Genomic DNA, 27,347 nt, shown 5'->3' with positions numbered 1-27,347 from the left:
AAATTTCAGGTAGATGAATCGAAAATCCGACCATAGTTGTGACACAATGTTACCAGCTTGTAAATCTCTCTCACAGTGTGTGGGTTGTAATGCAGACTTTTGTAATTCACAGTGTTCAAATAAGCATGGGAATTCGTACTGATGTGGCTGTTAACAAGTACATACAGCAAACTATAAATGATGCATTAAATATAAAGAAATTAAAATCAGAATATACGAGTATATATGTATGTACAACATACATCATAGCATCACAGAAGCAATCTTACAAATTACAGGAAAGAACAAGAGCAACAAAAACCACTCCTGCCAACATCAATTACAATCCAAAAACCACTCCTGCCAACATCAATTACAAACCAAAAACCACTCCTGCCAACACCAATTACAAACCAAAAACCACTTCTGCCAACACCAATTACAAACCAAAAACCACTCCTGCCAACACTAGTTACAAACCAAAAACCACTCCTGCCAATTCCAGTTACAAACCAAAAAACACTCCTGCCAATTACAGTTACAAACCAAAAACCACTCAGCCAATTACAGTTACAAGCCAAAAACCACTCTAGCCAACACCAATTACAAATCAAAAACCCACACAGGCAACCACAGTGCAGTAAGAAACTGCATCCTCCAACAAAATAAATCTCTGGTAAGAACAAATAATTAAATAACCACAAAACACAAAGCAATCTGAGATATCAAAAACATCAACCAACACTAATATCAACACAGGAAAAAAAACAGTAGAAGTAGCAAAAATACTTTTGAGTTCATAAATGAATTTCAAACCCAAGGTAATCAACAAAACTGTAAAATTGCTCATTCCACATATAATACTGAAACTCATGGGTTTATTTTATGTTTAAAATTCCACATTCTAATATTATCCAAGATTATGTTGCTTCCAAGAGGCACAAGTTTGAATACTTTAACTTCTACAAATACAGATATTTTAGTTAATACTGAAACTGTTTAATAATTTTATTAACCTTACATTTTCTGCATGTACTTTGATCATGTTCTTAGCACAATAACAGTGATATTCTAGGTTTATGCTTACATTCGTTTGAAATTAGTAATAACTATATAAATTTTAACATAGTTTTTAATTTAAATTGTTATCATTTATCTATCTTGCGTGTCTCTGATCCTAAACACCATCAGAATGTACCCATAACTAAATTAAAATTAACATACTAAAAACCTAATCAGAAAGAATATGTAAGTATGCTTGATAAATTACTATTAAACACAATAACAAGTCTAACAGAAGTTCCATTGACTGAGATGAATGCAAAGAAACAGTTACTGAATGTCTTACCAAAGCTATGTATCATAGCTTAACCAAAACAGAATCAATATATGGATACAATAGGTGGCAACCAAATACACAAATAGTAAATATGATAAAAATAACAGCTAAGAGGATATATGTGAATAATAGAGATAAACAAATTGAAACTTTGATAAATACACTAAGGAACACAAAACCAAATAAAATAACTGAAAGAAAATAATTGAGATACATTCTGTTCTAAATTATATGGACACACACACATATACCCAAAGCAATCTTAGACACATTTAAAAAGGTTTGCAGCACGTGTAAAACCTATCCAATGCTTAATTATGAAAACAAACTAGTATATACCACCATATGAAAAGCAGAAGTATTTACAGAACAATTAAAGAAAACATTTAAAACAAGATGAAACAGATATGAACAACCATATTTTAACACAGTAAATGAGTACATTGAATACAAAAGTAGATACACCAACTTCTCTAATATATTCTATAAATAATCAAAATTCACAGCAAACAAACAGTATTTTGGTCATTGAAATTGCATAAGCAATCACTAAATCAGTACTGGTCTATATCATTAAAAAATATGAAAAACAGAGCACCTGGTGAAGATAGTATATAAGGCATTCTCTTATAAAAGGGCACTCAGAAATTATTTGACTATTTAATGGCATTATTTAATCTATCACTTAAAATGGGTTATATCACAGCCTTTTTGGAAGCAAACAAATGTTCTCATGTCTATAAAGGAAGAATAAACCAGAAAGCAGACAGGTGTTTGGGGTGCTTAACTCATAATCTGAAGGTCATGGGTTCGAATCCCATCACACCCAACATGCTTGCCCTTTTGTTCGTGAAGGTATTATAAGGTGACAGTCAATCCCACTACTTTTTGTTAAAAGAGTGTCTCAAGAGTTGGAGGTGCGTGGTGATGACTAGCTGCCATCCCTTTAGTCTTACACTGCTAAAAAGGACAACTAGTGCAGATAGTGTAGCTTTGTGCAAAATTCTGAAAACAAACAAACAATAAACCAGGAAGCTACTGACTGATCAATTTAACTTTATATTGGCAAAATTTTAAAAAGGATTATTAGTAACAGATGTTCAGCATTCCTAGATATAATATCAGAATTACCTGAAGTGCAAAATGGTTTTAGAAAATTTCATCAAACACAGATCATTCTAGTTAGATTAGCTGAAACAATAACAGATACTTTTAACCAAGAGTAATGCACTGTTGCTAGCTTGCTTAATATATAGAAAGCATTCCACAGTGTATTGCATGATGGACTAAGATAGTGGTTGAAACAAGTGGAATTACTGAAAAGTGTTATTCATAGGTTATCCAACTTTTTAGATAACAAAAAATGTAAAGTAAATATGGAGGGTACCTACACAGAGTATTTTACTCCTGGGGCAGCTGCCACTAATTTACAAACAGTGGATATATTGCTAGAAACACAGATTTTAAAATAAACATGTCAGGAGAAAAAAAAAGATAAACACATAGATTCAAGTTAGAACTATACTTACATGGAAATCTTCTAAATACCACCTCATTAGAAAAATTTCTTGAATGAATATATTATTTGAAATTAACATGGTGAAGTCATATTAGCAAAATTACAAATAAAGTTTGGCAACAAGCAAACTATGCTAGTAAACTTCCTGTGAAAATAATACTACATCACCTGGAAATGTAGTCAGAATCTATAAACAGTATATATGCCTAGTAATAGAATGTGCCATTTCAGCATAGAATAATGTAGCACCATCCAATATTAACAAAGTACAAAGAATTCAAAATTCAGTAATTACTACAGCTTATGGACCACCCAGGTAAATAAATTAAAATTTATTTAACAAGTATGCATGTATATACATCCAAACCATGATAGACTCGTACATTACTCATTCAAGTATTTTAGTAAAAATTAATACAATAATAGTTTATGAACTTCTATAGATTGTTATATCACACATGGTTATTTTAGTCCTAAGTATTCTTTAGGATTCAGTATGTGTCATAAATAGGTCCACCTATACTAGACAGTAAAGTATCACTTAGATTAAATTTCTAAAAGAATTTTGTATGTCAATTTGCATTTCATAATGTAAAAAAAAGTGAGTTTTGTGTATGGAACTGTTTGTGAGAGTTTAACGACCAAATGAAGAGAAGTGACAAATTATCATAAAATGCTATAGTATGATAATCATTGATGTGACCATCAAAAAGAGACAGAAGAATTATTGGGCACACTTGTGTTCTAATCTTGTAATATTAATACAGTATTTGACATTAATATCCAAAACCATAAATTAGGGGGAGAAAGAGATATAAATAATGCTTGACCTTTTTAACTTATGCTCTATGAAAGGACAAAATAACAATCACGACATATCATTGCAGACAATAGTCTCAAGAAATGTTTAATTTTTTACTTTTTGTCGTCTAACACATTAAGTTTCCAATTTTTACATTATTACTTAGTTTTAGAAAAATGTGTAACAATAAATAAAAAAACATATTTTAAAAGAAACTTTGGATTTAATTATATTAAAATGAAACCTGTTTCAGTAATTTGTATTTGAAAGTGTTCATTCTTTGCACCAGATTTATCATACTAATTATTATCTTGGTTCTCCACAAATCCATTAATTTTCTTTTGCAATAAGCACTGTAGAACAAAAATATATAGAGTAGAACCTTGAAAAACAATTATAATTTAACTGGCATCCTGATTGACTACATTTATATAAATAGTTTAAAAATTCTCTTTGATTATTGGAGTTTACTGGTGAAACAGAAGTAAGAGAAGAGACTTACTTCTGTTTCACTAGTAAACTCCAATAATCTAAAAGAATTTTTACACTACTTATATTAATGGTTTTATGATTTTAACATTGTAAGTCTCTTCTCTTACTTCTGTTTCACCATGGTTGACACAACAGATAGCCCAACATAGTTCTGCTCTTAAGCAAACTGCTTGAAGCATCAAAACAAAATGGAAGCAATAAAACTGACCTTAAATGTACACTAATTGGTGGTGAAACAATAAACTGTATAAACATTTTGTAAAGAAACATGTTTTATATTTGTTATAAATAATTTAATAAAAATGTCAAAGAGAATAAGTGACATTTGTTGAAAGACAGTGACATGGGAGGAACAAAAGCCTTTGTGTGTGCTGTTACATCATCTCATTTGAAAATTGTTTTAAACTTGACCTCCTATTATTTTGTTCTTGGTTGTTTTTTTTATTTTACAGTGTTGATGAACTTTAATTTAATAAGGCAGTGTTATTATCCAGGTTAGTCTAGGAAAGACCTGTTACAGGTGATACAAAAGTGGTAGTAACAAGCGTACACCAGATGGGTTCTCATATTCCATACTGCATGGTTAACTGTATATAAAGTTGGAATACTTAAGGAAATCATTACATTTGGTTTTTACTAATTTTATCGTGGTATTGGTGATTTCCTGTCCATTTCCTATGGCTTCTTAAATTATTCTGTACTTTTCTGATACACCTTTATACATTTCCTTTAACTTTTTTGAATTTGTCTCTGGTCTTATTGATTTACATTCATAGTTTTGTCAGAAATCTTATGTTGCATTTTTTGATAATTTCTTTCTTAATTTCCTCTCTCATCCCTCAGTCTTCTTTTTACCCACTCATTTCCATTAAAGTTTCAATCTTGTTTTACACACATATATCTCATCATCATGACATTGAGTTTAGACTATTTTACTTAATCAAAATAATCACATTCCTACCAGCAGTATTAAATGATTTCTGTTGGTGGGCATATTTATTTTGTCTATTTTACAAAAAGTATTATGAAAATCATGTTATCTCTTTTTGGCTACCAAAAACTTGTGCATCTTGAATGTTTTAAATTTGATTTAAAAGATAACTCACAATCAATAATGGAGTATATAATCATTTTTATACAAAAAAGTATATCAAAATACATATAGAATTAAGCTTTTTCATAAAAAATAAATTCAAACAATGTAGCCTTGAACAAAGAAATAATGTACACAAATGAAATCTTTAACACAGAATGCAAGTGTGCACACTCATATAAGAAATAGTCTGATAATAATTCAAAATATAATGAAACAAACTAGAATTATCTAAAAGTGACCTTTTTTCAATGATCATTCACTGCCTTTAAGAAGGGGTAGTTTAACTACAAGAAAAGTCAAACACCATGAAAACCCTTTTGCTGTAAAATCACCCACCCATATAGAATAAATCTTTTGATATGTTATTAAAACATGCTAAACACCAAAAATAGAACTGTATACTACAGTTTAAAGAAAGACCTTTTACCATTGAATTTAAACATAGTTATATACAAAATACTTTGAAAGGATGCATCACAATTTTAACATTAGTTTCTTTAATTATTACTTTTGACCATAATCTTTAAATGATAAGTTTTTAATTCCATGTTTGAGTTATGTATGGCATACTATTTTACACTTGGTTTTTCTCTCAAAAAGTAGATTTGTATGTTTCGGCACTCCAGTTTCTACCAACCTAATGGTATATCCTATTTACCTAGCATTAAAACTATTACAAGAGTAAATTGATAAATGGTATTATTAGGTGCATCTTTTTTTTTCATGTAAAAGCCTTATTTTTGTATTTTAATAACAAAATCTCCTCTGAAGTTAGAAAACTGTAAGCTCTATTGGAGCATCAATTTACAAAAAAAAATAATAACTATTTTCTTACCAAAAATGAAACATTGTATACAGTGAAATGCAGTGGTATTGGCATTGATAAGTTTGGTAAACTTATAATTTATTGTTTTGATATGTGAACTTAGTAAGTAAAATCTTGTCTGCCCTATTGATAGGAAAACTACTCTTTGTCAGGAAATATTTTCTTAATGAAAATATTAGTGAGTAATTGAGATTTTATAAGCTTAATATACTAATATTTTTACAAAATTATTTTTATACTTATTTTTAGAAAAGTTAATCCTTGTAAATGTTTTATAAAAAAACTTCACAGTCCAATATTCCCTCATTGTAATGAGCTAAAAAATTGAAGGGTTCTTGATTCTGTTGATATTCTGTGAAGTTTCTTTATTATGATGTCTGATTTCAACTATTTACAGAATTGTGTTACAAGTTCCACTTCATTAAAGGCAATAAATGTATCATTTATCTACCTGCAATAGTACAAATGTTTAAAGTTTAATTCTTTGGACATTTTCTCAACCATTATTTTGAGGGTATAAAAAAATAGGTTCATTGATGATGGAGCCAATTTGTAATTTCATCAGTTTGGTTATAGTTGTTACCATAAAAAAAATGATTCAATGGTACCAAATTCCATTTGTTACAAAATTGGCTTGAAGAATCTCAATATAATCTTTTGTTCTATAAGTTGAATTTATTACCAACTGTAATGTCTCTTTTAAAGGAATGTTTATGTATTGGGATTCAATGTTTAAATTAGTGCAGCATACATTTCTGTCAATTTTTTTATCCTATACTATATATATATATATCTTTTATATAGTATATTCATCATGAACCATCTGATTAAAAATTCCATTAAAAATGTTATTCATGATTATAAATGACTGTATGTGATGTAATAAGTCTAAAAGGATAATTTGCTTTATGAACCTTTAGACTGCTACATACTGTTACAGGATAATATTCAGAAGGTGTTATGATATTCATCTTTTGTCCAAATATTGTAAGTGAAAACCTTTGTGATATATCTTCTCTGGTTTTACTATCCTTCCAAATAAAGAAGGTAATCAGATTGTCTTAAGATGATAATACTATTTTCTGTATCATGTTTTCATTTATACAGTGTTCTTATTTTTCCTAAATTTTTTAATGGCATCCAACTCCTGTCTATTAATAAACAAATATTTATGTAGTAATTTAGAGCTGATAAACCCTATACCATTAAGTTGGGTTCTAACACTATAATCCATTCACTAGTGCCAGCCCAGCTCTGTTGTTTAGAAATTCAGTTAAGTAACTGTTCAGAGAGTAACAGTTTTCCAATTTAAAGTTTAGCAGTTGGTATGGCAAAACTCACGAAAAACGTAATTTTAATTTATATCTAACTTACAATTATGTAAAATGTCTAATTTTATCTCAGCAATTAATAAAACTGTTAAACAATATTATTTTACATATATGGTTTACTTTTTTCAAATGTTTTTGCCATACAGAAATTTATCTAGATCATTAATAAAAGCATTAAAACATTGTTACTTTTCACCTAGTTCACTTTTTTATTCAACTGTTTACACTTAAATAATCTGATAACTTGTGCACAAATCTAATTATATAAATGAATGTAATTGAATTTTCTGTCCTTTTAAGTTGTTGTTTAAAAGATTTATACGTTTTAAAATTCTGTTTAATTTCAAAATGTATTGACTGTTTTCTTCATTTTAGCATTAACCATGTAAGAGAAACTTTAAAATGAACAAGTTTTTGAAAAACTTTATATTATTACACACTCAAAGATTTATAATGTGATTTTTACAATGTTTCACATACATCTTTTTTTTTAAAAAAAAGCTGTGATAAGCTTTTTAAAGTAGGAGTGAAAAGTACATGTTTTGGAATTTAAATGTTTCAGTAAATTTGGGCACAACAAATTATAATCCACATTTGCTATCATATTGTATGTCATCTTGTTATAATGAAGTTATAATCTCAGGTCTTAAAAACTACTGCATGAGATTGTCACCAATCATAAATATTTTTATAACTAGACAGTATTTTTGTAGCCAAGCTGTAAATAAAACAGTCGAAATTTCTACAAAAACTATGTTTCAGATTTAAGTAATAAAAATTACAAAAAAGAGTAAGTTTAAAATGTAAAACAACTGAAAAACAAACTTGAAAAATGTGTTTTTCTTTTGTGCGAGTCTCATGAATGTTGTAACAGAAAATCAAAGCACTTCTTCAGCAACTGCATCTGCAAAGAAACATTTCAATAAAATCTAGTTTATGTTGTAATGCTGTGATGATAGCTTTGGTGAATGTTGAGTATAAGTACATTATTATAAAACTGTCAGACAAATTCAAGGTGTCAGGTCCAATAGCTTTCCACAGGAACTAGCAGTTATACCTGCCCAGAGCAGTCTGTATAAATATAATAGTATTGTCTGTTGTATGCCTATGTAACTACTTTGCAAGGTGTGGGTGGATCTTTACAGGAATTGGTATGGGGATTCATTTGGTCCGTGTGAAGGTACATACAAATTTTCATCTTGGATTTTGAGTTTTATTGGCTTTTTTACCACTTTCTAACCTCCTGCTGATGGATCTTTACCAAATTTGGCATGATGGTTTGTTGAACCTTTGTGGAGATACATGCAAATTTGCAATTTCACATTTTGTAAATACAATTTTTATGAGGTTATTGCATTTTTTACAATTGCATGTAATGGATAGAACTTTTCTTGTTCTAATATAACCTTTTATTAATAATGAATTTAGGTAACTTCCATCCAGAGGATGGATACTCTGGCTAGTAGTAATAAAAACCTGTATAACTTGTATAACTGAAGTAGAATACATTCCATTTAACACCTTTTCCTCATTACAATATGTACACATATGTATTAAAATCATCTACTCTGACTTAGAAAGTAATACAACTAAAACTGGAAACATCTTGCAATTTCATGAGTTCCAGTCTCAACCAAAATCCATCTTAAGTTGAAAAACACTATGAACAAAATCTATGTTGTTTATGAATTTAATTGCCCCTCATGGATTGTTGGTTATTTAGAATTTACCATTAGATGGTTAGAAAGTACAGTACGTTCAAATACTCTCTGTATTTAAGAGCATATCATGCATAAGTTAAAAAGAAAAGTAAATAATGCATAGTCTAAGATTATGGACAAAATTAATGATGTAAACAATCTTGATATTAAATAAACTTAGTTAATTAAGTGGCTAAAACCCTAAATTAATGAAGTTGGATCATCAGTGAAACTATTATTAAAAGGTATTCACAGTCACTCATGACCTTTTACAAAAATAGAAATGCATACAGTAGTGTCCATAAACATGGCTTTTTGTACCCTAAGTGCATATGAAAATGGAGAAAATACCAAAACAAAACATTTGTGCATAATCATAATCAGAAAGACTACCTAAACATACATTTATGTAATCTTTACATAGAAAAAAATAAAAATATCCTTTATGCATAGAGAAAGAAGATAATCAAAACAACTGTTTACAGTACATACAATAATGCTAGAAATCAAGGAGCTGTAGGATCACTTTGTCAGTTTACACTAATGACTTAATGCTTGAGCTCCAGAACATGGGTAGAGCAACCTTTGAGAGAACCTACGTTTTGGAAACCCACATGAAGAAGACTCCTATTTCTTGGCTTCTCTTCATTTACCTTGTAGTAGCTCTTACTCTTGGGTGCATAATTTCTCTGTTAGGATACAGTTTCCAGTGGCAGTTCTACCTGAGGCTAGCTGGAGAACAAGATTGCCAAAAGCATCTAGCATCAAGACTTTTATTCCAAAAGTCCAGATTAAAAATCCAATATTAATTAATTCTAATCAATTAAAAAGTCAACTAGGTTTGTTGGTTAAAAGGGATCATAACTTGGAGGTTATGATCATTACATGTCTCTTAAAACTGTCTTTTAAAAGCTGAGCAATTGCACTTGACACACTGATAAAGTGGCATTTCTATAAGGTTCACATGTGCTCATGCAAAAGACCCCTGTAGGACATGTATCCTCTGGTGCCCATGAATTGCTCAATCTAGGAACTGCTGTTGTGTCTTTTTATGACCAATACTTAACTAGCTATGCTTTTTCTATTATTATTCCTGTAGCATACACTGACCCAGTTTAGGTAAAACTAACTCTTACTTGTGACCATTAATGTTGCTAATATCACCATTGTCTTTCCTTAAGGATCTTTTTCAATTACAAGAGCAGTGGAATGATTTTCAAAGTTGCATCTCTAGAATGCATACAAAATTCATTTGCATACATCATGGCTGACCCTTACACTGAAACAATGTCAAAGAAGTAATCAGAAAAGTGTGTGCTTCTCAAAACATTTCATTCTGCATGATTGAAAACATTCTGTTGCAACCAGATATAGCTAAAACACTTTATTTGTTATAATATTTAAGCTACTATCCATGAAGTTCATGTACTTCTGGTAACTTCACCTAGTTAAGTATTCTTATTCTAAGTAATCAAAATATTCAGCACTACTCTTACTGGTGAGCCATAGGTAAATCTGTTTTCTCTCAAAAAGTAGTGCAAGTCTCACTATTACTGTTATCTTTCCATGAATGTTCACTTCATCCTAAATATTTCAATGTGAAAATTGAAGCATTCATTTTCCTTTCCCGTGTAGCCCTGTGATTGTGTTTTTCATGTAATTGGTACATTCACTCATGTAATACTCATGAATGACTCTGTGAAATTATTCTTTGTGCATATGACCACAAGTGTATTTAATTAGATATGAACATTGTCATATACATAATTCTTAATTAAAGCTAGTTCAGTAAAGGTTCATTGGTCACATACAGATGCAGCTGACTTGCATGTGTGGCATTTTTTCATGCACTCTTCAACCTTTTTATCACATATATCAAAGGACCAACTTATTAGCTTACAAGATGAGATCCAGTCCATCAAGAGCCAAGAGGCTTTTGGTCTGTTCTGACATACTGAAGTCACACCTTTTTACTTTGATACATTCATTCCTTCATTATCTTTCCATAGCACCTTTCACAACATGATAGTCTTCCCTAGCTGTTGATGTACAAGTTCTTGTGCATCAACTAATTCAAATTCCAAAATTCCATAACTATATGTGGACATTGAGGGATGTCTGCTGTAATTGAATAACCACATATGACACTCATTAGAGGTAAAAGTTTTTGACAAAACATGTTAACATTCCTTAAGCAACCTGTTGACCTCTGTTCAGTTCCATAGTATTCCATTGTGACATATGACAAATGGTCATCATAGTTGTTATAATATTTTCCAATAACTCATCAGACAGTATGATAAGGTAAAGCTCAGAACTTGACAATGCTAAACACTTTAAACAACTCTATAAATTGCAAATTTTTAAAGTTTGTTTTCCAATCCAAGTGGATCAATTCAGGTGCTCCAAATTTGGCTATCTGGTATTCTATCGATGCATACCCACAAACTGGATGTCTCAACCAAAAGATAAGCCTTGGCTTACTTGGTGAATAAGCAGTGCCTACAAGGATGTACATGATTAGACAAGTGATATTTAGATGCTATTCTATGTAAAGAAGAATTATCAATTCAAAGAAGAAATATTGCCTTATTAATTCTCTGAAAAGGTTAATGCTTATGTAGGTGAGAGTAAGAGGGTAGATTTTATGTGTCTGAATTTTCAGAAAACATACAACTAGGTACCACATTAAAGATTTGTTAAAAATTATCCCTGCAGGTGTAGGAGATAAGTTGGCTCATTGGATAGAAAAGTAACTGGATACAAGGTAAAAAAAAGTTATTTTAAAGGGAGTTAAACCAAACTGGATTTATGTCACAAGTGTAGTGCCTTAGGGCTCAGTTTTAGCATCTGTGCTTTTTTTGATGCATGTCAATGACTTAGACAAATGAATAGCCTATAAATTACTCAAATTTGCTGATAATATTAAGTTCTTGGGTGTTGGTGGCTGTAAAGAGGATACTGCTTGTGGTTTACAAAAAGATTTATATCATTTGGTGAAAAATTCCAGAAGCATATAACTATAATAAACTGCAATGTAATGGACGTGGATTATAATTTGAGTTATAAGTATAATTTTGATGGGAGCTTCATGTTCTGATTGATTAGTATCTTCAGCCATTCACACTGTGAGCTGTTGTTAATGGTAGAGCAAACAGTATTTTAGGTTTCATCTGTAGAAATACTGAGTACAAGTCTAAAGAGGTCATAATTTTAATTGTGTCACATTTGCAGTATTGTATTTAGTGCTGATCTCCTTACCTTTGGGAGGACATTGAATTGTTGGAAAAGGTTCAGAGGATGGCTAGTAGTATTATACCTGAGCTAAAGAGGTTGTGTTATGAGAACCGGTTAAGACCTCTGCAATTGTTTTCTTTTAATAAAAGAAGAATTGGGATTTGAGTGAAATGTATAAATTATTAAGATTTTTGATAGTGTCATTGCATCATATTAGCAAGAATGGTAGTACTAGGGGGACACAAATATACATTTTGGCAGTGTAGGAGTCATTTTCTGCTAAAAGAGTTTTATTTTTCTAATTTGGAATGGGCTGCTTACAGATAGGGTAGAAGCAATAAATCTAATACAGTTTAAAGGAAAACATGATAAACATTTGAATGGTAAGGGCTAGCTTTGAATTTATATATAATGTAGAGGCTGGGACAACACAGATTTACCAACAGATCCTTTGTTGTTTTTGAGATTGTTTTATGTTATTGGACTTAAGCCTTCTTTGGTTGACTGTTCTTCTGGGTGGCACATGTTGTACAGTATTCGCATCAATGTTGGATGTCTTCACTCAAATATGACTAGAAGAACTGTCATTGAACATTGGCACAAGCTCACATAACACTTTGATGCTATCTAGTGTTTGTATTATTTTGGCTTTGCATAATATAAAAAAATCCAACAGCTTGACAGTTTGTCAAAACATAACATATATTTTTCTTTACTTTTCACTAATCATACAAGTACCTAAGGTTACTTGCATCAATTCTCTATTTCTCAAAGTTTACCAATGCAAGGAAATATAAAAGATTAACTTATTATTAGATTATTTTCAGCATGTACATATATAACTTCTCATAAGAAATTATTTTGTTCAATGAATGCCATAGCTTTTCTAGTTTAATACTTTTTGTTTAACATACATTTAAATCATAATGATTGCTAAAGTTAAATAGTGTCTACAATGTCTTTTATTTTCATTTGGTAAGCTAATCTCTAATCTTATTGGTTATATTTTAGATTCTTCAACAGGAAAAAAATGTTCTTGAGGTACAACTTTATAAAGCTCAAGAGGAAGTACAGAGGTTTGTATTACTTATTTTGGAATATACACGTGTAAAGTATAGAAATGTAGTTAAGCAAGTTTTGTAGTACATCCCATTGATAACTGGCAACCTTTTTAATAGATGAATCATTTGCTATACATGGCTTATAATGTTCCATAATTTCTCATTACTTAGTTTCTCATTACATAATTTATGGCTTATCTTAACTTAGCTCTCCTTTTGGCATAACATCAGACCATTACGGTACATTAAGTGTTCTTTGTATAAATATTAAGTAATTATTGAAGATTTTGAAGCAAGTAATTAATATTTTATTATGCTTGTAGATTATTACATGTAAACAATGCCTATTTGCACTGTGCTTTTCTTGGTTTAAAGGAATAATGACATATAGGAAAATAACTTTGCATTAATGTTTAAATTATCTAAACATTAAAAGTAATATAGAATATTAATACAATTGTTTTTATAACGTATGTATTGCCCTTTTTTCTAGTAACGATAGCAGAGACATCAGAACCCAGGTTGCTATTTTTATATATTTGATCCGTACAGCAACCATAAATCATATTATTATGTTATCTGCATGTATAGTCAAGCACCTCCACTTTGCAACTTCTTCCAAAACCACTGTGTGGCATTGCTAATTTCTTCTTTATCTTTTTGCTATTAAAATGCCATCATGTGCAACAATAAAAAGTAATTTTTTTTATAAATTAATTTGTAATTGTATTTGTTAAATATATATTTATAGCAAATCTATTTATTCTTTGAGTTTTTATTTATCTAATGAAAAATCTTTTTTCATTAAATACTTGTGTATGCTGAAGCATTTCTGATAACTCTTTATTTGTTTCATAAATAAGCCACTAATCTTTAACTTTACTGATCTAAAATGAAAATTACTGACATAAACTTATTGACATGTGACCAAAATGTGATAAATTTTAAAATATTGTGTTCATTATACACCATGATAATTGTTTTGATCTACATCAAGCTTATTTCTCTTTGTTTAACTTGTGTAGTCCTACTACTGATGAGGAATGGAATTCTCTGAAAGTAGTACATCTTGTATTAGTGTTTAAAAAAAGTTTGGACTTGCAATAGAAGTATTCACTTCTGAAATTTAATTTGACAGGACTTTTTTTTTTCAGTATAGTTGAAGCTGTAGGTATAAATTATTACTGGAATGTTGAAAATGTAGATGATGAGCTAGATAGCTGTGATACGGAAGATATAGTGGATGATATTCCAGCTCATTACAATGCATCCTTAACAAAAAGCCTCAAATCACAAAAGATTATTTCACGCTTTTTTGAAAAACAACCTTTTTACTCAAGCACACCATTTCGACAGCAAGTGTTGAAAAGTCCATCCATTTGTGCTGAAATAAAAGACTTGGTATGTTCATTTTAATAAAATGTATCTTTAAATACAAAAAAGGACATATCTTCTTTTCTGAATGTTACTAATATATACACACAAAGTTCTATAGAATTGTTAAATAAAATATAATTGAATGAATAAAACTATAGATATCTGTGCATATTCTTAAACTATGTGTATAAAAAATTTAATAGGATGCCAAGTGTAATAACATTTCCAAGTTTTCTTTAAATGTATTTTTGTCTTTTAGATTCAAGAAACATGATCATAATTTCACTACTTCTGAAAACTGAAATTATTCCAACCTAAATTCAGCACTAAATCAGAATTTATTATAAAGTTTCACTTGGAATGTTATAACTCTCATGAAAACTTAAACAGCATTGCTTGAAGTGTGTTAATAGATGATCAATCATGTCATCAAAAAATATAAATTAAGGTAATGCAAATCATTACACTAATTTAATATTTTATTGAATTCAGATACAAAATTGAATATTTTTATATGTTTTCACTTATTTCCATTATTGTTTTTAGAGTATAAATTATTTTGGAGTTTATCAAGCCAAGGATCACATTCATAATCACATTATAATAATTGTGAAATAAAGGACTAGAGATTACTATTTGGTAACTTATTTTTGCTAGAAATACCTAATAATCATTACATTATTGAAGTAAAAAAAAATATATTTTATTTATCAGCAATTGCTGTTAATTCAAGTAAAATGTGTTAGAAGCTTCATAGTGTTCAGTTCTTCTGCACAAAAAACAGTGTCTAGTGTGTGAGCTTACAGTATGTAATAAAATGCTCCATTTGATGGTGTTTATATAAATTTACATAAGTATTCTATTTACCATATATATATGTATGTGTGTGTGTGTGTGTGTGTAGAGAGAGAGAGAGATTAGAGATTGCACATTTTTATTTTTCAAATTAACTATCTTATGCTTTGAAAAAATGGAGTCTTTGTTTCTTATAACCATTAAGAAGAATGGCTAAAATGAAGAAACTTTAGTTTTGGTTAGACTAAAATTTTCCTTGCTTCCTAACTAGTTTTAATGAACAGTTATAACTTTAACCATTTATGTTAATTCATTCATTACCTTTATTTTGTATAAGAGACAATTTTAATTATAAAAAAGTAAATATAAAAAAAGCCTTAGAAAATCCAAATATGGCATTAATCTTTTGCTGTTTTTCTGCTCTTCAATGCCACAAGTAAATGTCGAAAAATTCTGTCCAGTATTAAATTATGTAGCACAACTGCACTAAGTGATATTATTGAGAGGTCAAAATTGAACCTTTTAAACTGAGAAAGTTATCTTCTTTAGAAGTTCAAATACTTTTCATCTTGTTTTAGATCTGTGAAAATGATAGTTTGCCAACTCCAATTTGTGGAAAAGAAATACATTTTCTTTCATGTAATGAAGGAGCTGCATCACCTTTACCTTGTTTGACATTTCCTGATAAAAGGGTAATATATGTACCATAAAGTGTTTCTCCATGCTGTGTAACTATACTGGACAATGTTTACAGAATGACCCATTTTGTTTGAGTTGCATGGAGAGGATAAAAAATAAATAGAAGTTAGACAGTCACTCTAAAGTAAAAACACTTTTTATTTTTATGGTACTTAGTGTTACGTATTTCCATTATAACCTTAATTTATTACAAATTTTGGAAGTAAAATTTTCTTTACATCTTTTATGAACATATCGTTGCATTGATGTTTCAAGGTCTACCAAAATGTAAACTTATTAGCTACAGTTATACAGTTTGAAACTCCACCAAATTATAGTTTCAGTTAATTCTATATTTGCCATGCTATCTGCACATTGAAATATAGATAATAGGTGAGCAACACAAATTTAAAACTTTGTATAAATGACATTATGATCTTTTTCTCACTTAGTCTCAGGAATGCTACTCACTTCATTGCACCACTAAGAACTGTTATCTCATACACACTGCTATATTGTTACCACTGCATGGCATAGTCTTTGAACAAAGCTCCCACCCTTACACATGTTCATATGTTATTGCACCCACCCATGATGTAACCATCATTAGACTATAGCCCTTCACTAATCTATGGGCAACATATTATTTATGTGCAGTAATCTCCATGAGCATTAGCTCATGAATATAGGCTCATGCGTTTCTTGGCACTGCTCGTATTCTGATATAATGTTTTCTTATGATTCTTTTAAAATTTATAGGATTGACATTTGTTCTATGGCCTTAAATATGTTTTTTTTACTCCACTTATTTAGTTTCGCTGTGTTTCTCCTTTGTTTTTATTGGATTACAAATAACCTTGTATATTTAACCACCTCCTAAAACAATAAAATAAAATACAAATAAAAAACACTAATCATTGTCCATTCATGTGTTGTTTTCGACTACAGATCCTCAAATCTATCTTTCTGTATTCCCTGAATTCCCAACACTCCACTTCAGAATTCTTCGACTGATGTTACAGTTATTGTACATCAGGCAAATGGTACTCTTCTGCCTCAATTTTATCTTCTCTAGGTTCTTAGTCATTCTGCTTTTGTTTCTTCTGCTGAGTCTGCCTCTTCTTCTTATGCCTTTGACCAACTTTACCCTCCACCTGCCTTTGCTTCTGGTTTTCCTCTTCCTGATGAAATACAGGTGCTTATACTTTCTTTATTTGCAACTATAATTACTCAGGTATGTGACACTCTTATTCACCAGTAGTTTTTGAGTCTCTTGTTGCTTTGCTTCATGATTCTCTGTCTTCTTTCTCCACTTCCCTGGCATGTTCATGCTGATTTATTTCTGTCCATATCCATATTACATGCTGATCTGCATCAGCCTTGAACTCTTCACCTTTGTGACTTTCTCCTTCAGTTTATATCACAATTCATCTGTTTTTCTGAACCTCCTTCCTTAAGATTTCTCCTGTTTGCTTGGGGTGCCCCTTTCTTGTTCTTTGATTCTTGTTTTACTACTCCTCAATCTTCTTGTGTTTGTCTTACCATCATTCAATTTCTTCACTATTTGTCTATTCTTTATCTTCTGTCATAGGCTTTCCTTTATGACTTAAGCAGTTTGATGGAGACAGTAATTCCTACTTGTCCACCATTTTGGCCTTGATATCATCTATATCTTGTTGATGTAGTTTCTTTGTTGTAGGTATTTACTTGATCAGGACTCCTTCTTTCCAGATATAAGCCTTTCTTTCTTATATCTTCATGGACTTTGTCTTGCTTCTTTTCTTCATGCTGAAGTATTTGGAGGTGTTTTCCAATTTTTTGGAAACTTTAACTGAGGCTGTTTACCAGCAGTTTTCTCTGGATTATTTTATTTTCTTCCTACCTTACTAGATTGTGAGTGCTCCAACAAGTTCCCCCCTCTCAAGAATACTTTGGAGTTGCCAACCTCATGTTTGTTATTCTACTTTCCCTTCTTGTCATTTCCACTCTTACAGAGTTTTCTATTTTGGTTGATGGAGATGACCTGTATTGTGTGCTGCCTCTCGGCTTAGGTCCTGTGGACCTCTTTTACCAATTATTTTTGGGTCATATAAGTGCTTTTTTGTGGTCCATCCATGATTGTGAATGACTAATGTTAATGTTTCTAATACATTTCTTAACATCCCAGTTTGTACATCATGCTTTTGTTTACTCTGTTTTGTGAAAAACAGTCAAGTTTTTCAGTTCTAGACCATTCCCTTTGAGTCATCCATGGCTCTTTACACTAAATATCAAGTTATACAAGCATTTGCTTCACAAATGCATTCTTTGGGTCTTCACTTCCATTATGACATAAAATTAGCTTCTACTGGCTCCATCTCAGTGAGCTTCTGTTGATGCAACCTCCCTCTTCCATAATGAGGTATTTTGTGTAGGTTGGTTCACCTGGGTGTTTTTCTCATTTCATGTTTGGGGGCAGATTCAGCCATTACTTTCACATTTTTTATGTCTTCTATCTTAACTGACTCATTTTTTGGGGCGAGTCTGACATCTCTCAAATCTTATTCTTCATGGACAAGCCCATATGAATCCCCTTCAGTGGGCCTTAAGCAATATGTGGAACATTCATCAGGATTTCTTGTCAGCCCTCATGAGGATATATTCATTTCATTCTGTTTGTTGACTTGATCTCACCAACGTGAATCAGTATGTTACTGCTCAACCTAATCTGCATCTGCACATAGATGCCTCTCATTCTGGGTAGGAGACAGTTTTGGACATTATACCACCTAGACGTGACCTCCAAAGGAACACTTTCCTTGTATCAATGTCCTGGAATTGTTGGCTACTTATCTGGCTTGCCAAAATCTTCAGTCTTCTTTCACAAGTCATCTAATTATGATCCATTCAGACAATTTTGCAGTAATATTTAATATTAACTGTTTTGGTGGCACCTATTCTATTGATATGTATGATTTATCATTCTGTAATTTCTGTCTTAGGCCCATGACCATCTGGCTCCATTGTTGGCCTGTCACATTCTGGGAACTGTGAATTTGGTGGCAAATTGCTTGTTTTGTATGACCCATATCTCTCCTATAGAGTAGCATTTTTGTTTTATGGTGCGTCACTTTTGTGAGGTCTCTGAAGGATGCCTATGTGACCCCCCCCCCCAATTTTTGTCTCCAGTTCTAGGCTCTGCTACCCTTGCTCTTGATGCTCTGAATCAGAATTGGTTCAGTTTCTTTATGCTTATCCCCCTCCTTGTCTTCTTCCCTGAATCCTGCACTTCGTTTGTAAACCCCCATTGCTACGTACTTGTAATTGATCCTCTTTGTTCAGCTCATTTGTGATTTTCCCACTCATACTGTTTTTCATCCAAGATGCATTTTCAATCTTATCTTTCATGGTTCCCTCTCTACCAGTCATATACATCTGTGTTTCATAGTGGGATATCATGTTTTCTGCTTCAAATATAAGACTTATATAATTCCTTGTGTGATAATTGGGTTGTTGTGTTTTCTGCAAACTAATGTGTTTTATTTTTAGCTCTAGCTTGCCTTCCACATTAGTCCCCTCTCAGCACAAATTAATCATTTACCACCAAAGGTCCCTTCACTACTTTTTTTACCTAGCTATTTGAAAAATGTTTACCTGTTTCAATGATTGATTGTTATGGACCAGCTTTTTACATAACTTTTCATTTCTTTCAAGCCCTTCTCCTTTTGATTCTTTAGTTTTAACAAACCTCTTCAGGAATTTTCTCGATACCTGCCCTCCTTGCTCAATCCCTCTTTGGAGTGGAAACTGTGTTTTGTTTTTGAGGCTCTCACTAGTTCAATATATTTGGCTAGTAGACCTTGTAGTGAGATTTAATAAAAATCATTTGATGGCTCAAATATTTTTAAAATGTGCAATAATTTATTGTTATTGTGTAAGGTTAAAAGGAATACAAAAATTAAAAACTCCCTACACATGGTAACTTATGCTCTACAATCTTCAGGAAACAAACAAAAAAACAGGAAATTTCATTTATGTACTCAAGTAAATGTACATATACAGTTTACATATTGTACAGTAGTGGCATTTACAAAATTGATTTCCAGAGATTTACTTCTGTGGCACCAGAACCTAAATCTCTATTTAAAATCATTTTGATTATAGTAATTTCTAATAATTCTTTTATATTTAATTCATTTTTTGACTTCTTTAAGTATTTGTAAATTGTCCTAATCAATAAATTATTGTGCATATTTTTATTTTATTACTGTCATTAATTTCCTTTTTGAACCTATGACCTCATTTTCCATTTATCATCTGTCCTTTAAGACATATTTTTTCTTTGTACTTTTGGGATATGTCATTCATGCTTGTATGTGTTAAAATCCTCCCATACTTTATCTCAATGGAGGCATTCAAATTTATTTCTAGACCATTCCTTTCTCAAGAAAAACTGGACTACACAGAAGAATGATCAAATGTTTTCTTCTGTCACTGTCCATTTCTTTATACAGTCATTTTGGCCCTGATCATCTTTTATATTTGGTTCAGACTGTTTACTGTTATCTTGCTCAAATTACCTTCCTTTCTGTGGAAACCACTATTGCTTCTTGCCATGTGATGCCTCCTCTGCTCGTGATTTATCATTTTCATATTTGACTGAATGGATTTGTAAGCTCAACTGGTTGATGCATTCCTCTTTTGGTGAGGATATCCATATACACATTTTTATATCATCTCACTACTTATAGCCATCATCAATATTGTCCCCTGGATGAGACTGGAAAGTGGATAACACCTCACATCTGTATCATATTACCTCCATTGAGTGACAGTTTCTTGTGCATCTCGTTTCACCTCTTTTCAGTTGTCACCCTCCATTCCATTCAGATGGTCTCACAAGGTAATTTTTGTCATTTGTTTTTCACTTTATCACCTGCTCATTCCTTGTTATTTATAGGTCTCACTGTCCCTAACCTATGGCTGGCACTGCCTCACAGAGAATACTTATCCAAAATTTGCATTGAATGGTACAGTATGGACATTGTTAAGCCCATCCATTCTTTCTCAGTGCTCACCATTTAAATAAGGTCTTCCACATGGATGCTTCAGTGGTGTCTATGTATGTTATATTTTCCAGACCATTTGGCAATTGAAAAAACAAACAAAAAACAATAGCACCAGTTGTGTGCTTTCCTTAATTACAATAACCCATTGCACTGACTATTAGTAAGGGGTCTGATTCCAAGTAATTGGACCTGATAATATTGGTTCACAAACCTCTCAAGTGTTCTCCTTCACATAAATTTTTCCTTCCATTTTTTAGGGTGAACTTTGGAAGGACTTTCACTTCCTCAGTCCCAAATCACTGGAGAAGTATTCTCTGTTTGAGCTGGATGTAGTGTCCCATCATGTGCTGTCTCAAGAGGCTACCCTTCGTCTCATGGATGTCACAATCCTTGGGTTTTCCATTTATAATACTGCTTTTCAAAAGGAATTGATTTTTGTGTAATTCCTTTGCACCACTTTATCCACCAACTTCAGTGTGGGATTCTTGCTCCTGATGGTACAGAGAGGTGAGTAACATATTTGAACTTAACAGCTTACTGCCAACCCATCCTCCTCGCCTCTGGTGCATTTAATCTGCTTCATCAAAACAGGACTGTATTCACATGCTAGTGCTCATTTGGATTACTGCAAATGGAGAATTTGTTGCTCTCCTAGTGGTAGGAAGTTATAGTCTAATGATGATTGCATCATACACTGGCACAATGAATTTTGACATGTGTAGGAGTGAATTCATTATTTAAGGCTTGTGACTTGCACAGGAATTATACAACAGTGTATGTGAGATAACAGGTCTTGGTGGTGCAGAGAATTTAGTATTTATCTGGAATATATTTTCAGGTAAAGAAAATGTTAACATTTTTGGGAACAATTTTATTTTATTTATTCTTCTCATATAAAACTTAATTTTCTAAAGAGATAATTGGGATTGATGTTTTATTTATAAATATAGCTTACATTGCAAGAACAACTGATGAATACATCATCTGTTTATCATGAAGGACCACAATCAAGAAACATAGAACAAGAAGAGAAAGTTAGCTTAGAAAGGTGTGTATTAAATATTGAACAGTAAAGAGCATATGGAAGGACTCAAGATAAAGTAATATGCTTACATTTAATTGTTTTAATTGCAATAGTCCTAAATACCTTATTCAGTTAACCTGTTTATGTTTTAATTAGGCTTGTATATGTATAAAACTCAAAATCCAATACTTCAAATATTTTATTGTATATAGAAGTGCATGTAGCAGTATTTAATTGTATGTGATTGTCTACTTTTAATTAAATGTTGAACAATCTGACGAATGTACTTTGACTGATGACATGTATATTTAGTTTTTTTATACATGGAACACTGAAATCTAAATAGTAAGAAAAATATTTTTGTGGAAAGCATTATAGTGATAACACTTGAGTCAAATTGTGTACCATATAAGTGTACTTAATTCTGATTTACTGTTATTTTATTGACTTGTCAGTTGAAAACAAACTTATAGACATAGATTGAAAGCCTTAAAAATGTTTAATTTACAATTATGCAAAAATGGAGTGGTCCTGTAAATCCACTTAGAAAATCATTAAAACTTTTATATTGATTAGATTCTTTACTGTATTATGTTGTTGTAAAATGGATTTTAGTGACAGAGCAAAAAATTTGTGTCATCTTTTGGAATATATCTTCTCTTATTCTTTATATAAAATTAAATAAATAGTATTTATAAAAGAACAATGCAATGAGTTCTTACATATATTTTTTTTATATTCAATATCTTTAGCATGATTTTGCTGGATATATTAATTTTCTCTTATCATCATCTTAGGGTAATGTTTCTGTATCCAGATGCAGAAGACTCCAAAGGTAATTCAACGTAGTTTTAGTACTACAAAATAATTGCATTGTGTAATATAATAAATATATTTACATATATATCAATGAATGTTCATTTGTAAAATACCTAAAATTCTTTTTCATAAAGAAATGTAAATAGTTGTATTGTTATTGCTTTGTGTTTGCTAAAATTCAGTTTAACTTTCAGTGTACTTCATTTTAGTTCATTAATTTTATAAAGTTTAGACACAGGTATACTCATATACAAAGTTTTTCTATTTTCTTTAGTTATGACTGTATATTTAATTGTATTAAAATATTTTGTAAGTGCAAACTTTATACATAAATGTTATGAAAAGAGGAGTTACTGTACTATTATTAAAAGAAAAAAGCCATATTGTACAAAGTCATATTTTTGAAAAAATGTCATATCAGCTATTCAGTGTAACAGAAGAGCAGTTTTTAGTATATGAAATTGCTTCTACTATTGTTGAATGAAAAGATTGTACCTTCAATATCTGATGTTTGCTTTTGTTTGCTATTTGTTACATTCATAAAGTCTAGCCCTTATTTCCTTTTTTATAGACTTTTATACATTTTAATATAGTAACATAATAACAAATATACAAGATTTTTTCATCATCAGATAACTTATTGACCATTTAAACTGTTTCTAAACTTTATCAATCTCAAAGTAAGCTCCCTGTCATTAAATTATACACAAGGGATTGGGTTTTGAAACAGTAACTTGTAAAAGATGAAAGATAACAATGAAAAGGGAATGAATCTTTATTTATTATCCTTATCCTAAGTTGTATTTGATTTATTCACTTTTGTCTTAAGCCAAGATTCCTGATAAATTGTAAAAGACAAAAGATAACAGTGAAAAGTGAATGAATCCTTAAGTTTTTTTTATTTATTTACTTTTGTCTAAACCCAGTGTTCCTGATTTTTTAACAGTTAACACCAAAAAGCACTGAACAAGGATTATTTGATACATGTTCAGTCAACCCTTTCCACAGTGAATGTGGAGTTTATCTGCATAGTTGCATGTGTCAGGTATTTGCACTATAACATTTGATACAACATGTGTATCTTCACAAAATGTGGTAGACTTTTAGTAAAGATTACAAGTATTTTGTATACCAAAAATCATACTTTTTAATGAAAGACAGGTTGCTAGCCTTTTGAAATTTTGCACATGGAAGGTATCAAACAAAATTTTTTTAGGTTTTATATATACAGTTGAATAACCAAAAAGTTCTAAATAACTCTACTGATTCCATAGAATTCCACTATAATTTATTGAGCTTAGTATTTTAAACCTGTTTAAGTTTAAAAAAAATATGAAACTTCAAGCAGACTAAAGACACAACCTACCTCCTTGAAATCTTAGATCGAAAGAATGTGGTAGCCTTTTCACATATGGCTGTGAAAATAACTCTGGGAACATTATAAGCTGTTGATTAGTTATTCACATGTTGTATGTAGAAGTAAGTGTGTATAAGAGACTGTTTTCAAAAGTTGAAAGATGAATGGGGCTACTGTATTGATTCAGTACATAAGCCATATCTCAGCAAAATAAAAGGATATGAGGTTCTTATTTTATATTCTAGCTTGATAATATTAGTCATTTGAGTTTCTAATTTCTATGAAAGTATAGACATAGTATTTTGACAACACAAACATCTAATTTTAAATAGTGTTGCCTTCAACACACCATGTGACTCACTAAAATATATATTTAAATATGTTCTTTTAATTTTTACTTTTAAAATAAGAAATTATCTAATATATAATATTAAAGTTTGAGTTATGATCTACAATTTGACTCTAAACATATTAACATAAATTCATAAAATAGTAGTTCAATAAACTTTTGAATGCAAGTCAACAAACACAATGGTGTGGCCTTTGAACTGTGACTCACAGTGAAAAGGTTAATGCATTTGGTGAGAACTTGGAGAGATACATATAATTTTAAGAAAATGTGTTTACTGATACGCTACCTTATTAAAACACCAATTATCTTTGTGAAAGTTTGGTAATCATTCTACCTAATAAAATTCTGACAAATTTTTAACATTTCATAAATAAATAGCCTTATTAATGGTTGCCTATTGTTAATATTATACTCTTAATTATCTATTTCATTAATGACTTGACACTTAGATTTGATTTCTTTGTATTATCTTTATGTTTTAAATATTTAACAATGCAGATGAGCCTATAAAAACATTATCATCATTTGGTTTGGTCATTTTTAACCACAGTAGCTAATGGAAATAGTTTGTAAATTTTGATATGTGAACAATACAGTTTGTTTGTTTTTTAATTTTGTAAGTTTCATAATTTAAGTGTTAAAAGAAATTTTTTTTAATTTGAAAACCTTTAAATGACTTTTTTTATTACATTATTTGGTACACACTAATTTTAGTGAGAAAATTTATTTATAATAAAAATTATGTAGCAAAATTTAAAGTGTAGTATCTGAGTATGAGCAAGATTAGGACCTTATTAAAGACGATGAATTTTCAGAAAAACATTGTGTAAAATCACCATCTTCTCTTGAAGCCAATCTCCCTGAAGACCAGATTCACATTAAACCTGAACTGAAACAGGTTAGTGTTTTATTCTAGTTCTCTACCTATAATTACTTGCTTCTAACACTCTCAAAAGACATTTGAGTTGTTTGTAGTTTTTAGTCTTATATTTCACAGAATAATTTGCAGAATTTCTTAAAATCAAAACGTAAAGTTTATGAATAATGCTATTGGTAGTTTTTATGTTTCTGTTACAACTTGATATTTTTGTTTACTTAGTTTATATAGTGATTAAAAAAAATTTATCTCATTAATATAAAGAAAAGTATTTCTGTTACTATTAATAAACAAGCAACTTATTGCTAGTTTAAATGCAGCTTTGTTTTGAAAATTGGATATCATGTGTATATAAACAAAATTTTCACACACAAAATGTCTTTCAGTAAGATGTGCACATTTGAGTAACATTTTTTTATTTTTTGATAATTCACATTTACAAAGAAAGTCCTAATTAACTGTTAGTTTGGGGTGTGAAATTTAAACAATTCTACAAAGTATAAAATGATAATTAATTTAAAAATAAATAAAACTTTCAATTTCAAAATGTAGAAATTGGGCATTAGGGTTGCCAGTTCGTGTTTCTGTGGGAAACAGTCTTTTAAGCTCTTCCTGAGTCTTTGAAATACAGGGTCAATGTGGCAAGATTGCATTCTTCTTTGTCCTCCCATGCTTCTTGTTTGTCTAGCCCTATTGATTGTGGTTAGTCTCTGTCTGTTTGAGTGCCCCACACTTCTTCTTCTTTGCCCTGCCCATTTCCATGCTCCCAACATTCCCTTCCTTCTTCCTCTTGGTCTCAAAATTATTGGTGATGGAATGTTTTTCCACAGGCAGGTGGGGGCCAGGTTACAACTCCACCCCATCTGGAAACCTTTCATGACAGGTTTATGGGTGTTACAGGTTCCATCAGAGGGCATATGTATGCAATTTCATCTCCTTCTCCTATGTCCTCTTTCTCAATTTCTTTTCCTCTTCTTAGAATAGTCTTGTCCAGTCATCTAGTAGAGTCAGTTTTCTATCTTCTTCAGAAAGGTGCTGTAGAATGTGTGGTGTCTGTTTGTTCAGGGTTTTTATTCCTCATGTTTGTTGTCCACCAAAAGACGGGAGATTGGAAACATATTATTGAACTATTTTTTGAATGCCTTTCTGGACACACCCTCATTTCACATTGATTCATTTAGTTTTTTTCTTCAGTGGAATTTTTATCCTGGGCTCTTGATTATCAAACTTGACATGACAGGTGCTTACTTTCATATTCTCATTAACTTTGATTCATCCATGAGGAGGATATGTTCTAGTTCTGTGCCCTATTATTTGGTTTGTTTGTTTATGAATTTCACACAAAGCTACACAAGAGCTATCTGCTCTAGCTGTCCCTAATTTAACAGTGTAAAATGAGAGGGAAAGCAGCTTGTCATCACCACCCATTACCAACTCTGGGGCTACTCTTTTTACCAACGAATAGTGGGATTAACAGTCACATTATAATGCCCACACAGCTGAAAGGGCAAACATGTTTAGTGTGATGAGGATTTGAACCCGCAAGCCTCAGATTACAAGTCAAGTGCCTTAATCACCTGGCCATGCCAGGCCATATCTGCTGTTTGGTCTTTTCTTGGCTACTTATTTGTTCTGTTG

At 30.9% G+C, this 27,347-nt stretch overlaps 1 protein-coding gene across 4 annotated transcripts in view; it reads left to right on the top strand.

The window, feature by feature from the left end:
* LOC143237661 (uncharacterized) overlaps window positions 1-27,347 on the top strand; it is a 69,402-nt gene that overhangs the window by 33,917 nt on the left and 8,138 nt on the right. For 2 of the 4 annotated variants that reach the window (XR_013020185.1, XM_076477157.1), the window contains exons 10-15: window positions 13,333-13,397; window positions 14,537-14,783; window positions 16,133-16,246; window positions 22,231-22,328; window positions 23,102-23,139; window positions 25,684-25,730. Coding sequence is in view for 2 of the 4 variants with exons in the window: in XM_076477157.1 (XP_076333272.1) it covers window positions 13,333-13,397; window positions 14,537-14,783; window positions 16,133-16,246; window positions 22,231-22,328; window positions 23,102-23,139; window positions 25,684-25,730 (609 nt within the window). In the remaining 2 variants the exon portion in view is untranslated. Of the gene's footprint in view, window positions 1-13,332; window positions 13,398-14,536; window positions 14,784-16,132; window positions 16,247-22,230; window positions 22,329-23,101; window positions 23,140-25,647; window positions 25,731-27,347 lie in introns of all 4 variants that reach the window. The other 2 variants (XR_013020184.1, XM_076477156.1) reach the window with 1 other exon arrangement.

This window comes from Tachypleus tridentatus, chromosome 13 (genome assembly GCF_004210375.1).
Source record: "Tachypleus tridentatus isolate NWPU-2018 chromosome 13, ASM421037v1, whole genome shotgun sequence".
Lineage (NCBI taxonomy): Eukaryota > Metazoa > Arthropoda > Merostomata > Xiphosura > Limulidae > Tachypleus > Tachypleus tridentatus.
Note: the sequence above shows the minus strand (reverse complement) of the source record. Positions and strands in the feature narration are given on the sequence as shown.